The 21,431-nt window shown below is 42.8% G+C and overlaps 1 protein-coding gene across 2 annotated transcripts in view; it reads left to right on the top strand.

The window, feature by feature from the left end:
- The window catches only part of DNAAF5 (dynein axonemal assembly factor 5), a 242,131-nt gene that overhangs the window by 64,497 nt on the left and 156,203 nt on the right, over positions 1-21,431 (top strand). For both annotated transcript variants that reach the window (XM_085629321.1, XM_085629320.1), the window contains exon 4: positions 13,495-13,613. In XM_085629321.1, coding sequence (XP_085485447.1) covers positions 13,495-13,613 — 119 coding nt within the window. The remainder of the gene's footprint in view (positions 1-13,494; positions 13,614-21,431) is intronic.

Raw genomic sequence — 21,431 nt, 5'->3', positions numbered from 1 at the left:
CAAAGTTTGGGAGCTCCCTCTTTGTGAGGCATCGAATTTCTGAAGTAAGTCTCGTATGAAGGAGGATGGAGGTGTCTTTGTTCGTTTGGCGATACCAAAGGGGATGATGGACGGAGCATTTGAGCAAATCAAACACTCACCCCCAGTCAACTGATCTGGGTTTAATCCATCATCATTCTTTAGCTCACTCCACCACCCCAGTTCAGACATGGCCATATGCAAATCAGTCTGACCCTGTCCCTCATGTGAACAGTCCAGCCCGAACAGCCAAGCCATGTCTTCCCTGGACCCGGAAACAAGCATCCTGGGACCGGTTTCGGGTTCATAACCCTCATCAGCCAAACAAGCTATCCTGGCTGAAGAGGGGTGAAACCCCGAAACTGGTCCTAGGTCCAGTGAGGACCTGGCTTGGCAGTTCGGGCTGGACTGTTCCAGGGTCAAGACTGATTTGCATATGGCTGGGTTCAAACTGGAACGGCATGGTGAGCAGAAAAACGATGGATTTAGGCCCAGATCTCTGTACTGGGGTGAATGTATTACATTGTTCTGCATTCTGTCCATCAACTGTTGTTTTTGCATTTGTTCGTTTGGCCGCTATGGTCTATGCTTTAAAGATGCATGCAATATGATTGACAGTCCAGGTGGGTGGCCATCATCTCAGGGCCCTGGGGGGCCTTGGTACGACAAATTTGTGAGGGCAGGGCAGTAGTCAGGGAGGCCTTCCTTCACTGTCTCATAGACTGCAGCCAGTGGTAAGGCCTGCAAAGTGTTCCCTCTCTCATGCAACCAACTGCATCTGGTGTACCCAGTAGAGCAGTGTGCAGCTTGACGAAGACCAGCGGTCCTTTTTCTTACCAAACCGGGGTGCAAACTGGTCAGGGGAGCTCCCTTTGCAAGTGTAATCTGTCCTCAGGTGACTGAGCGTGGTGCCTGCACCCCTAGGTCTTCCCCCCACCCCTAAAGGTTCTGGTCTTTGGCATCTTCCTTTGCTAGTGGCTGGGAGCCCTCCCTGACCCTCTTGGGTGTCAGTTTCAATGCCTGTGTGGGTTGAGAACCCTGGAAGGAGTGGCCCAGTGATTCTGCCTAAGCAATTCTGCCAGTATTGGCAGGGGTGAGGGGCCCAATGGCTGCCCTGCAGGGATTAGGACTTTTGTGCCTCTGCTGTAGTTGCTGAAAAGCTGTTCCTCCACCATGCAGTGGAACTGAGTTTTTGGCAGCGGAGGCCTCGCATTGTTCCCAGCTGGTGATGGGGCTCACAGGGTGTTGTCTTGTTGCGCTCCACCGCTGATAAGGTCTCTCCTGCCCAAGTTCATCAAGATCTTCACCCTCTCGTCCTGCTAGAATCAGGGTAGGCCCACAGAGCAGTGCCTGAGGTGACTCGGACTACTAGGCCCCACAAGCCCCTCACCCATCTGCTTGTCATCTAGTATTTAATCTTGGGACACCAGGGGATTCATACGGCCTCTGGGAGCACTTGGGTCATAATTCACTGGTGTCGGCAGCTTCAGGCGATGATATCGGAAGCTCTAAGGCCGTGTTGGAGAAGCAGTGGCCGCCTTCTTGGTCTCTGCCTCTTAGCACCCGGTTCTGGACTAATTTTGGGAGGTGCCGATGGCAGCAAGTTGGTGCCTTCACTCCTCTTGCTGTCAGACCAGAATGTGGAGCTTTTGCTCACTGGTCCTTCTCCTTACGCCGACATTTAGATGATAATATGGGGCTCAGATTGCAGAGCTCAGGGGAGACACATCTTGGATAGTCTCTATCCTGGCCACACCCCCAAACCATCCATTTGTAAAAGACCAAACTTCGTTTAGTTCCTGGACTAATGCTGTCACCTTGTAGTAGTCTTGTGTTCCTTGAAGTTCTCACTCATGCAGCTGAAAATGTCATACAATATTGGACTCCATATCATTCAAGTGGAGATTGTACTGCAGGTTAGGAGTTTCAGTTAGAGCAGGGGCTCCAACCTTTTCTGTAATAGGAGCTACATATATTCAAGATTACATTAGTGGTCACCCTCTGCAACACTGTCCACAGTGATCACCTCAGAGCATCAGGCAGGGTTGCCAGTAGACATGCAAAAAAGGCATTATCTATTTTGGAATGCTTCCCGATGGGTAATACATGACAGCCGTAGTTGGAAAGTCCCTGGCACCCAGGGATATATAGTAAGAGTAACAAGCCTCCCAAGCGCCACAAAATGTATCACTCCGATATCAGCTTTAAATATATTGTGGAAATTCAAACATGTTTCTCGAAAGATCAGCTTTAAGAGTTCTAAAAATACACATATGTTCATCTTAAATAGATGCTTCTCAAGTTTGGTATACATATGTTAATAGAAATAAGCAAAAGTCTCTAATTTAGTTTGCTGGACTGCACATAGGAGAGCTACTTACAGGTAGCTAGAGAGCTACCAGTGGCTCACAAACTACTCGTTGGAGAAGCCTGAGTTAGAGTGTATCAGTATCTGATGCCTCTTGTCCTGCGATTCTTCCCTGCAAATTGGATATTGGATGTGTGCACTGAAGATATTTATTTAATTTGTTTTGGTGATGTTCTGATCTATCCTTTGCTTACCTGGTGTCTTACACTCCATAGTTAGAATGAGATTTCCAAGTGGTGAACCTTAGAAAAGATGCTGCTATCATATGGGGAACTTGGACCTGGTAATCTCCAACCCACAGTTGACTGTATCCTATTCCTTCTGCGGCTGTGTCAGTTCTCATAGTCTTAAGCTTGTCTGTGATCATTTGCTAGTCAGTATACTACTTTGTTTCAGAGTGTCATTCTAATTGTGTTACTTAAAGGGTGCAGAGTTGCCTCCAGCTGGATTTGCTCCTGACTTCTGTATTTAAGAGTGAAGCAAGACTATATGGCTTCATATATAGTAGCCCCAGCACTGGTTGTAACTTGAGACTGCTGTTCTCCTCAGTTAAGCGTGAAATATTTACATGTGAGAGGGAAAGGAATCTAGGATGAAGAAGGGATGCTGGAGCTTAATTCTGAAAGGTTTGAGAGTGCAGGTCAAGATCAACCACTTATCATTATCAACAACATTTCAGTCATTATGAATATTAAAGCAGGAGTGTGAATCCCTAGCAATATTTGCTGAATAATCTATTTCAGATTGCATCCAACAGTCCATTTAGGTCTGTAGTAAACTACCCTTTTCTGCTTGTTGCATTGAGCAGTCTATTTCTTGTTCTTGCAATGTGCAATTTTTTATTGCCGCACTGTGAAACTAATTTCTCTTTCAGTCGCATGCAGTTAGTTTTTGTGTTCTTTGTTGAATAATTTGTTCTAATTGCAGTAACTCTCAGTTCGTTCAGTTTATTTCATTATTTTATTATGTCTCCTTCATTACTTGGTCATTAACTAATAGCAAGTGTATATCTGCAGACTTCCACAATGGAAGGATAATCTTTCTAATGTTTTTAATAAGTATCATTTTGATTTGAACTGTATTTTAGCTTTGGAGCAAAGTGCAGTGCAAATTAAAATATTTACTAAGAATATTAGAAAGGTGGATGCTGCCAACGATTATTTCCTTTTAATTTAAATATTTTTTTATTGTCAACAAGTGGGGCACAGACTTTACACCAAATTACATAAACAGAAGATAGAAGCAAGAGAGCATAATTGAATAGCTTAGCACAAGCAAAGCAATCAGTAACAGAACAGAGGGGGAACATCAGAGCATAACAACCATCTATACCTCAAAAAATATTGTAACAAAAATATTTAGAACAAGATCCCCCATATTGCATTTAGCTTCATCACAGAACATATACCCCTTGCCTTAGCTAAAGCTTTTTCCATCTCATACGTTTCCTTGACCAACAGCCACCAATCATTTACAGAGGGTGGTTTTATAGAAATCCATACCCGGGCTATTGCAAATCTAGCAGCGACTAGCAGTATGGAAGATAGTCGAGTAAGTCTATATTCCACTATCTTAAAACCCATCATAATTTCTATGACTGTTACTGGTGCCACTATCCCCAACCTCTGAGAGAATACTTGGCCGATCTGCTGCCAATATGTCTGTAATTCAGGACAGGTTGTGAACATGTGCGTAATACTAGCCGCACACAGATCGCACCTGGGGCATTTTGTCCGATCACTACCCACACCAGACGTAAACCATTTAGAGATTTTTTTACGGCGTGTGATATAACAAACATATAGTGCGAAATTGCTGCAATCGCAGATTGACGGAATGCACAGACTTATCTGTAGTGTCCAATGCTTGTTCAATAACAATCAATGTAACCTCTGCCCTTAAAGTCTTTCTCCACCACCCCGCCAAGCTTTCAGAATCGTATGGCCTAGAATTCTGAATACATTTATACATGACTTATCACAGATTTTATTTTCGTACTATACAGAAATTCACATATCTCAGACCTAGATAATTTTATCAAGTTTATATGTCTCACCAAATAATCCCTGATCTGTAAATATTTTAAAAATATATGATCAGGCAATTTATACTGCATCTGCAGATTCTTAAAGGAAACAAAGCCATTGTAATCATAGAGATCTCCTAGGCATATAATCCCATACCTAATCCAGCGTTTACTGACAACATCATGAAATACATCCGGAAATATTGGTTTGTCCCATAAGGGAAGTTTATCATGATAAAATGACAGATTTCATCTTGTAGATATAGCATGCCATATAAATGTACTATACCTTATAGTCTTGAACTTAAATCTCTTGAAATAGTTCGGGTCGTTGGTCCTGTATGAATACATATTGCTGTCCTCTCCTAGTATAAATTGATGAAAAAAGTTTTTATACTCGGGATTTAACAGGCTACGAAAACGGGTAGCAAAAGCAGCCCGAAAGTACTTTTTAAAATCAGGAAAGTCAAGTCCTCCCTGTTCATACGGTAGTTTTACCAGATCAATAGCTCGCCAAGCTTTTCTGTATCCCCAAATGAAACTACTCAAAACTCCCTCCAGTTTCTTAAAAAATTAATTTGGAACCCGCGAAGGAATAGATCTAAATAAAGACAAGAATTTGGGCAGAATCTTCATCTTTATAAAATTGGAATGTCCTATCGGAAGGTTATGCCACTTCTTAAGCATTTTAACTGTATCTTTCAATAAAGATTCATAATTTATAAAGAATATCTTGTCTATCTGCGCAGACAGCCTAACCCCCAGATAGGTAACTACAGAGCAAACACCAAAAATTGATTTTTCCAGTTTAAAATGAAGTAGTATTTGTGTTTTTTTAACATTTAATTTATATCCTGAAATAGAACCGAACTTAGCAGCTTGCTCCTCAATGATCTTAATAGCTTTAATTGGTTCAGTTGTAAAAACCGCAATGTCATCTGCATAAGCAATAACATTAAGGGGTATATCACTCGATACTAATGGCATAATTCGAAGGTTAGTCTGCAAGGCACATATAAACAGCTCAATATATGGAGCAAATAATAAAGGGGAGAGGGGACACCCGTGTCTTGTGCCAGAGTGAATCGGAAAAATTGTTGACTGCGAATCTAGGTATGATAATTTGGCTTGAGGCTTATCATATAGAGCTTGTATCCACCGCTTAAATTGGCCTTTGAACCCAAACGTATCAAGTATAGCCCATAAACAATCCCATCCCATTCTATCAAAAGCCTTCTCAGCGTCTAAAAGAATCATACCTAGAGGAATTGCCCTCCTTTCAGCCATATCGAATGCCCCCACTGCCATATTAACATAGACTGTGGTATCCCTGCCTTGGATAAACCCATGTTGTTGAGGAGACACCAATCCAGGCATAAATGGTGGAAGACGATTCACAAAGATATTTGCAAGGATCTTGGCGTCTACGTTAATCAGCAAGATTGGCCAATAAGAGCCACACTCATCAGCAGGCTTACCCTTTTTTAGAAAAAGATCATCTGCGTCATATTCCAGGACTCTGGTATCTTTCCCGCAACACCTATGCTTTGCATGACCAATCTAAGCAATGGAGTCATGGTATCTTTAAAGATTTTGTAAAATTCGATAGGTATAGAATCTTCACCAGCTGCCTTTCCTCTTCCGTCGTGATATCACTTCCCAATAAAGCAGATGCTTCATCGCTCACAGCCGCATCTCCTCCTCTCCAGGAGCAACAATTGGAGTATATAACTCCCTATAAAATAAGGAAAATTGTTCTAAAATCCCCTGTGGATGTGAGTAGAAAGTGTTATTTGCTCCTTTTATATTTCTTATTTGAGCTTTCGCTCTATCGTCTGCCACTTTGTAAGCCAAACCTTTATCTGCAACAAACGATGTTCATGGTAACTAACTGCAATTCTTTCCCTAAATGTCTTATAGCTAATCTAGCATCCATCAAGGAAAGAAGCACCTGTTCCTGATCATTTGTACCTAACCGAACAGCCTCTGAGTGTAGTTCTTCAGCTCTTCAAACTGCTTGAATAGCCTCCACACTTGCTTTTTCCCAAGCTTAATTCTGTTGCCATATAAATTGTTGAGTTATACCTCTTACAACAGCTTTCATGGTATCCCAAACCATCAGTGAAGAGGCCGTGACTATATTCTCCTTAAGAAATAATTCAAACTGTTTCCTAGTATTATCCAAATAGCCACTATCTGAAAGAAGATATCTAGGAAAAGAAAAAGGTCTGTGTCCTGCCTTCAGTTTCTAACCTAAACGAGAATAATAAAGGATTGTGATCAGAGGTAACTCGTGGGCATATTTCTATATCTGATGAGACCAATAAATGATCCGACGCCCATACCATATCAATTCTAGAATACAGCTTGTGTGGAGCAGAATAGTACGTGTACCTTGGGATGGTTGGTTTTAGGTACCTCCATACATCTCTGATAGATTGCAGCCGTCCCAGTTCTCTAATCGCTGCGCGAGTCTTCCTCATTCTATGAATAGCTCCTTGTCTAGTTGTATCTATATCATAATCCATAACACAATTAAAATCTCCCATTACTACCCGTTCCCCCTCCCAGTTTAACATTTCCATATTCAAAGTATCAATAACCATAGGATCATCAATATTAGGACCATACAATGAGCAGAAAACAAATTTCTTACCCCTAATTTCCAACTGTGCAATTGCCCATCTGCCACTCTAATCAGACAATATCTTACATATCGTACACATACATCTTTTGTGCTTTAATATAGCAGTTCCCCTCGTTGATGTACCATGTGTTGTACATACTATTGTCTCATAGCCCAGATGTTTAAGAAGACCCCGATCTTTGTATGAAAGATGCGTCTCTGTTAGCAAAACCAATTGGGGAATATACATTTTGAAATGAAATGAAATGAAATAGATTTATAACGCGCAAACTTGGCCCGAGGGGCATCAAGGCGCCTAACATAATAAATTGAATCACCATGCGCAGTTTAGTAGTATGCTTTCCCGAAGAGCCAAGTCTTAAGGGCTTTCTTAAACGAGGGCAGAGATGCTATAGTTTTAAGCTCAGAGGGAAGAGCATTCCATAATCTAGGAGCCACCGATGCGAAAGCTCTACCTCCCCATCTTGTCTTCTTAATGCGGGGGATAACCAGGAGGTTTTGTTGCGAGGATCTAAGGCATCTGCTGGGTACATAATTAAGCAGCAAAGATCCCAGTCCATCGGCCAAGTCTGCTGTCAGAGCCTTATGAATTAAACAGATAACTTTGAAGGAGATGCGTTGTTCGATGGGCAACCAATGAAGAGTCTTCCTGGCTAATGTGGCAGAGGCAGAGAGAGGCAGATCCAAGACAAATCTTGCTGCTGCATTCTGGGTTACCTGCAGACGGAGTAACAGTCCCTTGTTAATCTCCGTATACAGCGCATTGCAGTAATCAAGGCGAGATCCAACCAGTGCTACGACTGTTTGCTTTCTCGCCTGTGGTGATAAGTAATGAGCTATTCTACGAAGGATTTTTAGAACTCCCCAGCAGGTGGCCACAGTTCTATTAATCTGTAGGTTCATAGCTAGCTCAGCGTCAAAGATGACACCCAAGTTTCTTGCCGATTGTGACGGGGTCGGACAGGTTCCTAGGGATGCCGGCCACCATTCACTAGACCAGGCGTCCCTGTCCTTTCCAAAGATCAGCACCTCGGTCTTATCGCCGTTCAGCTTCAAGGAATTGAGAGTCATCCAGTCGGCAACCGACTGCATGCAATTCCTGAAGCCGAGCGCTGTGGTGCTGACAGACTGTGACAGGGACACCATGATCTGAGTGTCATCTGCGTACGACACTACTTCCATCCCCTGAGATCTTACTAGTCTAGCCAGAGGTGCCACGTAAATGTTGAATAGGGTCGGGCTGAGGGCCGACCCTTGTGGCACCCCACATTGCAAAGACTTTGCAGGGGAGAGATATTTGCCCATTTTGACCCTTTGATCCCTAGCCTCAAGAAAGGAAGATAGAAGATCGAGGGCGGCCCCCTCCACCCCCAACTCCCTCAGTCGCGATGTTAAGACTGAGGGAGAAAGGGTGTCAAACGCAGCTGTCAGATCCAGTAATACTAGCATCATGGTATGGCCTTTATCTACATTCATTCTGATGTTGTTAGTCACAACAGTGAGTGCAGACTCCGTGCTGTGGAGTTTTCTAAAACCATGTTGAGTCTGATCAAGGAATCCCGAATCGTCCAAAAATGCCGACAAGTGATGGTTCAAGTGCATCTCAAGCATTTTGGCTGGGGCAGGAAGAAGGGAAATAGGTCTAAAATTTTTTAACACTTCAGGATCTAAAGAAGGTTTCTTCAAAAGAGGCCTGACAATGGCCCTCTTCCAAGCCGAGGGAAAAACACCGTGCTGAAGAGCGCGGTTCATAACCTCCAAGATGTAGGGAAGAAGGGTTTCACTACATTCCTTCAAAGTTTTAAGCGGACACGGGTCTAAAGGAGACGAGGACTTCGTCCTATTCAGAAGGAGGTTAAGATTTTCTAGAGTGACAGGAGGGAAATTAGTCAAGGTTTTAGCCGGATCCTTTGACCATGTTTCAAAAATTGACAGTTCAGTGGTTATTTGAGGTCCCAGTCGTTTCATCTGTGAATCCAGTTGCATGGAAATATCTACAATTTTCGTATGGAAGAAGCTGGAGATATTGTCACAAAGTTCCTGAGAGCCTGTTATGGGATCAGGTGACTGTAATGAGCAGAGGGAATCTACAATTTTAAAAAGTTCCCTCGATGAAGTCAAGGACGTAGTAATGTTGGAGAAGTGGTCTTGTTTGGCTTTGACAACTGCGGTTTTATAGATTTTTAGGGAGCTTTTATACAACTTTCTATCCTTAGTGTCCCATGTCCTCCTCCACTGTCTTTCTTGTCTTCTACATCCTTGTCTCATAAACCAGCTGGCGTTTCGTTCTATTATTAAGACCTGCAACATTCCAAGCAAGACATTTAATCCGATCCATGACAAATATATTTCCCTTTCATTTTAGTGCTGCCCTGCCCTAAATGCCCCTCTAGTCTTATAATCAATTCATTGTGATATGCTCTATTTGCCGATTTACTAGAAAATTAACTAAATACCCCCTTGTTGACTTTTTCCTGTCCTTCAAACACCCCCATCCCCCCTCCTTCCTTAGGAGCCCCACCCCCCTCCCTGTGTCGTAGAGGAGGAACTATCCCCTCTCACCAGCTGCCGCTGAATTGGCCGCTACTGGAGGCAGCACCCCCACAAAGATTCCTGAGCTAAGCCCACACCCACACCAATTATTCAAAACCTGCTTATAAGTAAGCATTGAAACCAAATCCAACCCCCATGAAAAATGAGAGCTAAGAGGAGAAAAGAAAAGGATAGGACATAAACCAGAGCGACGGAGAGACATTGTAGTCATGTATCCAACCCTAAAACCAATTTCCCCCTCCCCCTCTCCGCCCCTCTCTCCCCGCTTCTTTAACTTGTAGAACAATGCTAATCCAGATTAAAGCAGTCTAAATATTATCTGAAGGCCTTTTTTGCCATCTATCAATTTCATCCTTTATCTCCTGTTTGGTTGAAAAAAATAGATTGATCCCCACGTAGAGCTTTCAAGCGTGCAGGCTCCTGCAAAAATACTTGTGCTCCACTAGCCTTTAATGGATCAATCAATTGGTGCAGCTTCCGCCATCTATCTATTGTTACTTCACATAGATCAGACCGCACAAAAATAGTATAAGAACCAACAGTCACCGGGGAACTAGGACGGGCTTTTAGGGATACTGCCTGCCGAAGCAAAACGTTTCCAAAAACAATCCGGAATGGCCTTGGGTAGCGGGATCCCTGTTTATATATTACCAGTGGAAGCCTGTGCGCTCTTTGTACCTGGCAGTCCCAGTCCCAGTCTCCCAAATCGGGGAAGGCCTTCTGAAGAAGCTGGACTATGAACACTCTTGGATCCCACCCTTCCTCAACCTCTGGGACACCGAACAGCCTTAGATTATGGCACCGCTGGCGGTTCTCCAAATCTTCTATCTTAAGCTGCATGGCTGTAATATGATCCTCGTGTTTATGCAGCGAGCTAGCAGCTTGAACGTTAGTCTCCTCAGTGATCGCCACCCTCTGCGGCAATCCCGCAATATCATTCGTAAGTGTCCCAACCTTAATATTCACTTCCTTTATTGATTGTTGAATACTTTGATTATCAGCTCTGGCTTGTGCATAGTATTCCTGTGCTTCTAAATCCTGGTCATTTAAGGCCTGGAGGATCAAAGAAAGTGATGGCTGCGCTAAATCTTAAGCCTTCTCCAGCTGATCTTCCCCCCTTGCCTGTACCATTATCTGTTTCAATGTTCTGGAGGGCGCAGAAACAATCTCCAAATCTGAGTTGTCTGTACCTATATCAACCATTTCTGCACCACCAGCGCCATCAGATGGACTATCCCTGCTTGAGGGTCTTTTGCTTGTGAAGAGATAGTATTGTCATGCCCATTTATTATTATTCTTTGCTCCCTTCGCTGCTTTAAATCTGGCATTTTTCTTTTTGTTAGACAGTGTTGGACTACCTCTCTTTTCCGTGATTTTCTTAGACTCCTGTTGAACAACTTGGACAGTTTGGCAAGCTTGGATATCTTGTTCCTTACAAGTTGTTGCACGGTCACCAATCAGTACTTGAGGAGCAGTTCGTCTCTCATCTTTCCCATCGGAATCCCTACTTAAAGAAGCAGAGGTGTGGGTCGTGTCAGAAGTTATACCAATAAAGCTATCGAAGCTAGTCTGCTTAATACCAGGCTGATCATCAGTTACCTCCTTTTCTCCCTCATGTGCGTCTAGTGCAATTCCAGTCTCTCCAGCAGTGGATTGTAGATTGCTGGTTATCTCTCTTTCCGTAATAGTGCCCTCTATCAGGGAAGCCATTAATTCAGGCGATAAGGTGAGCCCCTTAATTAATTTGATTGAATCTGTGTCAATTATAGCATCACAGATATGAGCGCCATTGTCTACAGTCTCCGTTAATCGCTCTAGTTGCTCCGATTCAGATATACTACTTCGGATGAGATTAAGAGACTCGGGTCTGCCAGAAACATCTCTAGCGCTACAATGTTTTTTCTGGGACCGCCTCAAGAATAGCATTTGCTATATTGTTGCTGATGAAGAAATCCGAGGGCCCTACTGCCAACACTTCCGCTTCCTTGCCTGATTGTAACAGTCGCAGCAGCGGCTTACCTATTTTCAGGTAGGTCTTGGTGGTGTTTCCTCGGTGGGACGCCTGTGTCTCCTCGGCTGCATCTGCCCGTAAAGTGACTCCCCCGTTAGCTGAGCTCACCGGTAAGCGCCCTGCTCGTGTGGTTCTCATAGTTTTTGGCAGGCCATACTCTTGGCTTGTCAGTCTCAGCCAGCGAATTGCCCAGCGGCGGCCAGTCACCCAGCAAGCAATCCAGAAAGCGCGCACCTGCCGGCCAACGCTAATAACTGCTTGCATTCGCCCAGTCGACCGCCAGCTACCCACGGTAAATTCAAGTGTCTTTTAATTTTGGTTTGGCACTATATTCCTCGCTTTCTTCCTCCTCTTCCACTCGGTTTCCTAAGTACGCTACATCAGTACTTCAGTAGCTCAGCCAATTTGCAGTTTTAGCAGATTCTGGTGTAGGGGCTGGGGATCTCCTCCGTGAGCCTGCTCTTCCAAGCGGCATCAGTCCGCCATCTTGCTCCACCGCCAACGATTATTTCCACAGTAAATATGATCTGGTAGTGGATCTCACTGGAAATATTATATACTGAATATTTAAAATAGTTTGCCATGGTGTAAAATGACTTCTTTTCTTATTAAGGAGTTTGTAATAAATGCGATGTGCAACTAGAGAAACCTAGTTTGCGCAGAAATGATATTTCTGAATGAAACATCATATCATAATTAAAAACTTTCAAGTAAGTTACTCCACCTCCATAGAACCAAGATTTTACAACACTTTATACGTAAGTCATAACTCACAAACAGGCAGGTTTTGAACGTGCAATATGTCGTACTAGAAGAAATTGGGGATCTGTGATTCTACACAAGATCCCCTATATCTCTCACTAGGCCCACCTCAGCCTTCAGTTCTGTTTTTTTTGTTTTGTTTTTACAGATCAACAGAGACAGAAAATAATCTATTTCCTGTCTATTGATTTTTAAAAGTTTAAAAATACAGAACATTTTGCTTTTTGTAAGTCACTCTCCTTGTTGTCCTTTATGAATTCCAGACCAACTGCTAAGCAGATAGACACCATGGGGATTTAAAAACAGGATGATGTTCCCTTAAATACAGGTTTATGTTTACAGACATTTGTATATAATGCTAATATTTACCTGCTGGAGTAGTGTTGTTAAATTTGCCTACTAACTTTGCTAAAATGTGACCGCCATCAAAGTATGAGCGCATGTGTATCAGTTAAATAAATGTGTAAATATAGCATTTTATTACCCCATTTATTTTCAAAACAAAAAAAATAGATAAAGACCAATGAAATGGCAAAAAAAGAAATATGGATAAATGCAGACCTAAACATATATACACTGTAAAACTGGGAGCCCTACACGTAATGCACTCTATTAAACAATAGAAATGCAATGTAAGTAAATAATTCAATATCAGATAATTGTTTAACATGCATAGATTTAAAATCAGGAGGTAATGATCTTGGTGTGTTAGCATAACTGGGAATACTGCAACTAACATCCATGTTTGCATACATCCTGTGTTTGTGCAGTCCTCTTAACTTTTTTTCCCAGAGAATTTATTGGAAATAAATTTGTGATTCCAGAGTTATTTCAAAGATGCATGCACAAAGAAAAAAGTAGGTAGGTTACCCCAGGACATCAAATGATGTTCCAATTGCTTAACTTGGTTTTCTTGAGCAGGTCAGTTAAATGTTTTGTACAACAGTGATTATGTTAGAGCCACATCACAGTCTATATTTGGCCTTTAGAGATTGGTGTATCTTTAGAAATTACTATTTGTATTTCCAGCGTGTGACTGTACTTGATGCATCAGCATTTCCTGACCTTCACATACAAATACTGTTTTTACTTCTCTGTTTTGACTGTAGACAGTTGGCAGCAAATTACTGGGAGAAGATTGGCCTTAAGTGGCAGCAAGAAAATGAGGAAGATCTAAAGGACAAACTGGACTTTTACAGTTCTCCTAGCCCATGCTATCCTGAAGGAGGTAGGAATTACAATGTAATATTCATAGGAAACAAACTATTCCTTGGGCTGCTAATGGTCCTCACTATTTCTGCACGGTACTTATGGCCAATTATACATTCCATTTGTTTTCTTGTCTTGGAATTCAGATTATAGAAACATGTCATCGTTTGTAGACATGGTACCAGATAACTACGGTGAAATACATTTATTCGGTCGGTTCAGGGGTCTGCAACCTTTGTTTGTAACAAGAGTTAGTTATGTTCAATGAAAATTATTCCAAGCTGCTAATAATATTAGTGATCACATCATACAAGATTACATTAGTGGCCCCATATGCAAAATTCCCATTACTGATCACATAAGTGCACCAGGCATCGTTGCCAGCAATAACGTAAAAAAGGCTAGCCTATTTGGAATGCCACTAAATGGGTAATACATAACAGCCAATGTTACAGTGCCCCTGGCACCAACGTAATATTATTAAGTGCAAGTCTCCACAATACCGCCTTATTTATCACTCAAATATCACCTTTAAATATATTTTTAAATTGTAGTCATGTTCCTCCAAACATCAGTTTATGAGTTCTGAAAACATAGACATTTTCGTCTCAAATACACTCAATTTTGGTATACTAAATATTCCAATCATGCAAAAGCTTCTCATTTAGTTGTGGGCAGCACACAGCAATGATGCTTACAGTTGCTCGCGAGCTACACATTGGAGAAGGTTGGTCTAGTTCAACTCCAGTGTAGTATTGTGCAGTGCTTTATTTTCCTTTTATTTTTCATATCATTAGCTAAACTGGACACTCAACAGATATTGAAGAATTTGATTGAGTTGTGTTTTTAAACGTCTAGTGTGTGGAATTTGTTGTTTGTTTTGGTATTTAAGGGGATGTAAAAGAGAAACTATTGTTTGTCACAATTGTTTTTAGATTAATCCTTATACACCGGGGTTGTCTTATTGATCTTCCCATTAGAGAACTGCAACAAGGTTGACGTCCAGAGGTAGTGTAGTACGAGGAGAGACGAGTCACTGATGCAGCGGGTAAACTGTTGTGTTATAGGAAATTATTTCACTTGAAGGTTTTATTTTTCATTCCATCTTGGAGCAACGTGTACCAATCTTGTTCAAAACAAAAATCGAGAACATTGCTTCCCTGTCCAAGTATTGTGTCCAGAACACTCTTTTTATCTCTTATCTTCCCTTTGTAATATATAGGACCTTAGTATCCACTATTGCCTAGCCTATCTACCAACTCATCCATCCTGCATTCCAAACAGACTAGTGGTGCTGGTACCACCTGTGAAAGAAGCTTACTCCATCTACACTTTTTTTGTCTATCAATGGTATTCAGACTTCCTTTGTAGTATTATTTTATCCTGCATTGTCTTTGTGGACTAACAAGTTTTCCAACATCTGCAAGCTTGGAAACTGACGCATTGACACAGATAGTCTTCTTTTTTTTTTTTTATTAAAACATTTTTATTGCCATTTTGCAATAAACAATAATCGATACCTTACAAGAATATTCCGTAACGCATACATAGTGTGGTGAGATATTATACAGTAGTTGTTCACCTTTTACATTGATTAGCAAGTTCTGTCTCTCACTCATTGACAACATAGCTGCAAAGAGTTACATTACACATTACAGTACTCTCGCCTCGGTGCTTTAATCACTATCATCTGACAATGGTTCCTCATGTGGGGGTTCGCAGATATTGCCCCGGAATGCATTCCATCTTCCCCACACCCGAGACCATTTTGTGGGGCACCCCCTGTAGACATAGACTGATTTCTCTATTATTATTGTGCCGTCCATGTCACGACACCACTGTCAATGGTTAGGGGTCAGTCTTGATCCCCAGTCCTGAGCTATACTCTGCTTTGCCCATGCCATACCCAGTGTCACCCAGTCTTGAGCCGCATGGTGGAGATCTGTAGGCTCTCAAATGTTGAGTACATATCTCTTTGGTTCTGGCTGAACCGTAACTCCAGTAACCTGAGAATTCGTGCGCATAATCGCCTTCCAGTAAGATGTGATTGCCGGGCATTGCCAGAGTGTGTGCCAAAATGTGCCTGGTGCGCCACACTGTCTCAGGCAGAGTGGTGTGTCCATACCGCCTAATCTATGTAGAAGTGTTGGCGTATAGTAAGTGCGGTGTCGAATTTTCAATTGTATTAGTTTTAGTTTGGAAGGTGTCGCTATCTCTTTTGGGGACGCAATTGCCTCCTGCCAATCTGCCTTCTCCAGTTCTCCCACCTCAGCCTCCCATCGTTCCTTAAGGGCTGTCGTGGGGTCCGGCTGATTATTTATTATTTCCGGTAGGTTTGAGAAATTGCTTTTTTGCTCAAATGGTCCGTCAGAAGTCTGTCCTCTAGCAGTGAGGCCTCTGGCAATTGTGTGCCTGGTGGAATTACTCCCATACGTGCATGTCTAATCTGCATATATCTGAAAGTTTCCGTCCGTGCTAGTCCGTAAGTGACCTGTAGCTGGGCGAACGAGACAACCTCGCCTTTTTTCCACATATAGCTCACCTTTGAGATACCTATCCAGTCCCATTGTCTAAATCCCTTGGTATTTCGCAGTTTACCTAATCGCCGGGTTTCCCATAATGGTGTAGCCTGCGTTACAACCCCCTCCCAGCCCAGCGCTCGTTATGCTGCGAACCAGACGTGGACGGTGTGTGCCGTTGGACCTGTGAGAGCCGTCCTCCTGGATTTATTATATAAGACCCCCATAAACCCTTCGGCTTCCAGGAGATGCCTATGCATGCGAAACGCTGGTTCCTCCTGCAGTGCATGAAGCCATTGATTTATGACGATGAGATGTGACGCCCAGTAATATACTTTTATATTGGGGAGGGCGATGCTGCCGTCATACCAGCCCTTCACTAGTTTATGCATGGCTATACGGGCAGACCTTCCGTCCCACAACAGATTGGTCACTTCGGCGTTTATCGTTGTAAAGTATGCTGGGGAAACCGGGAACGGGGTATTTTGTAAGACATATAAGAATCTGGGAAGTGCCATCTTAAAGAGGGCTGCCCTGCCAAGTAGCGTGAGCGGTAGTGATTGTCAGTGTTTGACATTGCAGCGGAATCGCGCTAGGGGCTGCAGGAGGTTTTCTTCAATGAAATGCGTGGCCTGATGCATTATATATATGCCGAGATACTTAAATCCCTTGTCAGCAATCTGGATTTCGCAGTTACGCGGGAGCCGCGGCGGGGGACCGTGGAGTACATAGAGGAGCGATTTTGCCCAGTTTATGGTATATCCCGAGACCCGCCCATATGCTGCGCATATATCTAATAGAACAGATAGTCTTTTATGAATGTGTCATTAATGAATGTGTTAAAATTTATCATGAATAATGGAAGATAACTGAAATCCACTGCATACTTCAATCCTTTTCATTGTACTGTTCTGTGGGAATGGTGTAGAGATGACTGACTGGTGTGACATTGTGACGTCGCAAGGCTGATCTTGTGTTTCTGGGTTGGTCTTTTTTCCTACCTTTGGCCAATCGGCAAACCTACTGTTTGCTTTTTTGAGCGTTCGCGTAAGGACAGAAGGGCAAAGAGTGAAAACTGCAAAAATATAGAGCCTGTTTATTCTCTGTTCCTGCTGTCCATCCTTTCATGACCTTGGAGAATCAAGGTAGCATGGGCAGGTCCAGGGGTCACAAGGGTAAACTAGAGATAGCTGCTTCTACCCCTGACTCACTCCGTTTGCCATCCATGCCTCTGTGTTTCTGCTTTCAGCTCCTGCATGCTTGCCTCAGAGGAGTAGGGAAACAATAGTATGTGACAACAGTAAGGTCAGGTGCATGCCATTAGACCAATTAGGAGATGATTCTGCTATGGTCATCTTTGTTTCTGCGCTTACCTAGCTCCAAAATGCTCCCTGCAGAGTTGTAACAGTGATTCACAAACGTCCTTAAATAAATCAATAATGTCCGCTGTTGTGTGCACTGATTCAGACGTAGCCTCTTGTCTCAGTCAGTCCACTGATGTTAGCTGGAGAGGAATGTGAGCCAAGATGCATCAACAGCCTGTCCAGATCAGGGGTTCCTTGGCTCAGTGCAGTGGGCTGGGACAGCTCTAAGTATCTCAGACTTTGCTCATATCTGTGAGAGAAGTGAAAAGGAATGGAAGGGTTGCTCTAAACCTTTATCTGGGGGTGAGCGAGCCTCGCCAAGTATCCTGGGCAGTGCTTGCCGGGCTTTGAGATGTACCTACCAAAACAATAAAATACACTGTAATGTTTTCTTTCGTTTTGATTCCTGATCTACAAGTAGTGGCACTTCTGGGCCTATTGGACACTTTTAAAGTGAAAAGAAAGTGGTTATGTGTAAGTTAAGTGCAGGTGGCCTAGAGTGGTCTGTACCAAGGTGTTGTTGATGCTCTTGAGTTACACATTACAATTCATTTTTAAAGCTTAACCTCCATCATCACCATGTGTGAAATTGGCTTAAACAAACTAGTCAGTGCTCTTAAGTATATCTTTCATCTTATTACCCACTGGGAAGGCCTTCCTTGCCATTGCTCTGTGGCCAGAATGCACACTAAACCTGAAGGTACAGATTTCAGTTTCCTGATTGAACAATGCACTCTGGTAGGTTCAGTACAGGAGAGGAGAATAAAACACTGGCTGCTTAAGAGCAGAAGAGCTGGCCGCTCATGTTTCCTTTTACTTCCCTCTTTTAAGTCTCATTTCATTTCACCACACACAGTTCTGGGTGGTCTGGAACATTTGCATAAACGCTGTTGATGGTCATCTTAGTCCTTGTGCTATATGAAGTGTCATACCTTCCACAGTGAAGTTCCACAATCTTTGGCTTTGACACATAAGATGCTAACAAGAAACTTAACATGGCAACACCTCCAGCTTAGCAAATAGAGCCATCTTTGAACAGTCCATGTTGGCCAGCCAACATTTTAACATATCTAAGACCATGTTTACATACCACATATGAGGGTAATTACATGGAGAAAGCTTAGCCTGCATATGCCTAATTCCTTTTTAAAGTCTGCTCAAAAATGGCTCTAGAGTCTGGTTTCTAGTGGCCTGGTTATTTCAAAAGATTGACTTAGCAGGACCATAACTTATACCTGGAATTGAGTTGCTATCCCTTTCCACACATTTTGAGATCATACCTGCTAAGTTGAAACGATATTTATCTTGTGTAAAACCAGTTCCAGCTCGAAGGCGCCTAAAGAAAATCCACTGAAAGGCGAAGGATAAACCATTCTAACCTGAAATTCACAATGCCATCAAGTATACATTGCTTATCTCCAGGAAAGAATACTGTTTACATAAGTGCTTCTGCAGGAGACTCGTATTCTTTTATTTTGGGGGAGGAACATTGAAAAATCTCAACCAAGTTTCACAGAGCTGGAAACCATGCCTATGACCACCACATCAGATTGACCAGCATCCTCCCTCCCTCACTCCTGACAATTGTTACAAGTGGTTGAAATGCATAACTTTTTCTTGAATTCCATTTCTTTCTGAATGTATTGATCACCCTCACTTTCTGATTTTTCCTCCAGCTGAAGAACTCCAGTAGTTGATGATTCAGCCATTAGGTAGCTCCAGTCACTCAATTATGAGTTTGAGTTTACTACAAAGGTGAACAGATCCAGGGCAGAGATGTTTTGTTCAAGGCAAAGGTGCCAAACTTCACTTACCAAGATTACCTAATGCCTTGGTCCTTCCTGGATGACTGGTATTTGTATTTCACATCAGTGATATGTTATTTAGGTAAAATAATGTATTGATTCCCTCTTTCTCTGCATAGCCATTGGCCTGTGACATATCCTGGCAGAAACTCCAAATAGTTGATGTGTAGATTCAAGACCTCAGTAGCATGTTAATATGTTTACACTCCTCACGCCCAGGCATGGTCTGCTGACGTCTGACCTTTTTAAAAATGATCCTGGCATTCCATGCTCTCATGTGGTTAAGAAACCAGCGAAGCACCTTCCTGGTATATTTGAGTGAGTATCTCAAGCCCATCCAGTTGCTGGATCTTCCTGTGTTTGAAGGCTTAGAGCCTGATTACAGTTAGGGCATTATTTATCTCCTCTAATAAATAAAGATACCACGGGGTATGTTATTTGTAAGTTCTGATAAATAACACTTATTATGAGTTTATTGGGAATTGCATGCAGATTTTGGTGTTTAACGCACCAACATCTTCATTATATGGTAATTACCATATGCTTTCTTCTGTTAAATTTTCAGCAGGTTTGAATGCTGGGTTATTTATTGCAACCAATAATTATCGGATATGTTACATAAAACCAAACTCGTAATTTTGTCTTGTGAGTAAAGAGGGGTTTACACACACAATGGAATTTAACGAGTCACTCATAATTAGGCTCCTAGTAGTGCGGAGGTCACGATTTAATATAATAGCCTGAAACAAAGACGCTAGAAGGCTCCTGATTCTCACTCATTCCCTGAGTGATCAAATCTTCCTAGAGGTAGTTGGAATGATCCCTCTTGAATGCTTTGTATTTTTTTATTTTATAAAATGCATGTATTGGGTTTTGGGAGTTAGACGGTCTGCATTAGTCCTCCCAGACATTAGGAGATGTCAGTCGAAAGGACAATTCAATTAGAAAATGCAAGCATGAAATGTTGAAACGCAGTTATTGTACGCACAGAGATCACAGGCATTTACATGAAACACTGCAACACACAATATAGTACACTTTTGGCTGTACAGCAGATGTAGTTATTTCTGCCACTTATGGACATCCTCAGGGTCTGACATCTAAGTAACAGTCAATGCATGTTTTGCCATGCTTTTATCGAAACGTTGTTGTGGGAGTGTCTTCAACCTCGCCAGCATAAATAAAAAAATAAAAAGTCCAAATAAATAAAATATATATTTGATTTAAAAAAGCACACATTTTTGTAGTAGCTACAGGCACTGAAGGAAACTACGTAGGGCCTGATTACGATCTCGCTAGAAAAGCCCCCGTACGACTCGGATCTGTAAGGCTTTCCGAGCGAGATGAGTATGATGCTGCCGCATGCTTACGGACTGGGTTAGCTCGGACTCCCATTGAACTCTGGGAGCCCGTGTGCAGACTCGTACACAGGCTCCCATAGCAGAAAAGGGGTGGGTGGGGAACAGAGTACACCCTGTGGTGGGCACCACATGGTACCTGCCACACTGTGCATTCCTGGATCGGGGGGGATCCATGGGCACACCCTGTGACAGATTCGGAGGGCCCTTGGTGAAGGGGGGCCTGCTACGGGCCCCCGAAGTACGCTTCCGACAGCTGTTTCGTTTCGCTGAGACCGAGGCGAAGCAACTGTCCAAATTGTGCATCGTAATCGCTCCGTCGGAATTTGGCACCACTGCGTGGCACGATTCGGCTACGAGTCGTTCGGGTCCGGAAACTATTCGGTCGGCGCTTGCGCGATCTTCGCATCGTACTTGGTTGTTTGGACCTGTGTACGATTCGGTCGGAAACCAGGGCTACGAATCAGATCTGGCAAACCCAAATCCGATTCGGAGGCCTTCCGAACGACATCATAATTGGGCCCTTAGTGTGTGGATGTGGTCCTTGTAAAAGAGAGCAGAAATGCTGTCGCTCACGTTAAGTTAGCCAATGCTGTAATTGGCAGAAGAAAAATGTGAAGGAGACTACCATCAACCAGGGATTGAAGAGGGCTGGCTGAAAGCCCCGACCACCCCATAAGTAAGTAATTATGTGCAGTGTTGAGGTTCACTGCTTGTATTGCTATTGCAATACAAGGTATGTACATTCCTGCATTTTCCAGCAGTCCCTTTTCCCATTTCCTACTTGTTTT

This window comes from Triturus cristatus, chromosome 10, assembly GCF_964204655.1.
Source record: "Triturus cristatus chromosome 10, aTriCri1.1, whole genome shotgun sequence".
NCBI classification, from domain to species: Eukaryota; Metazoa; Chordata; class Amphibia; order Caudata; family Salamandridae; genus Triturus; species Triturus cristatus.
The sequence above is the reverse complement of the archived record's forward strand: the minus strand, read 5'-3'. Positions and strand labels throughout refer to the sequence as shown.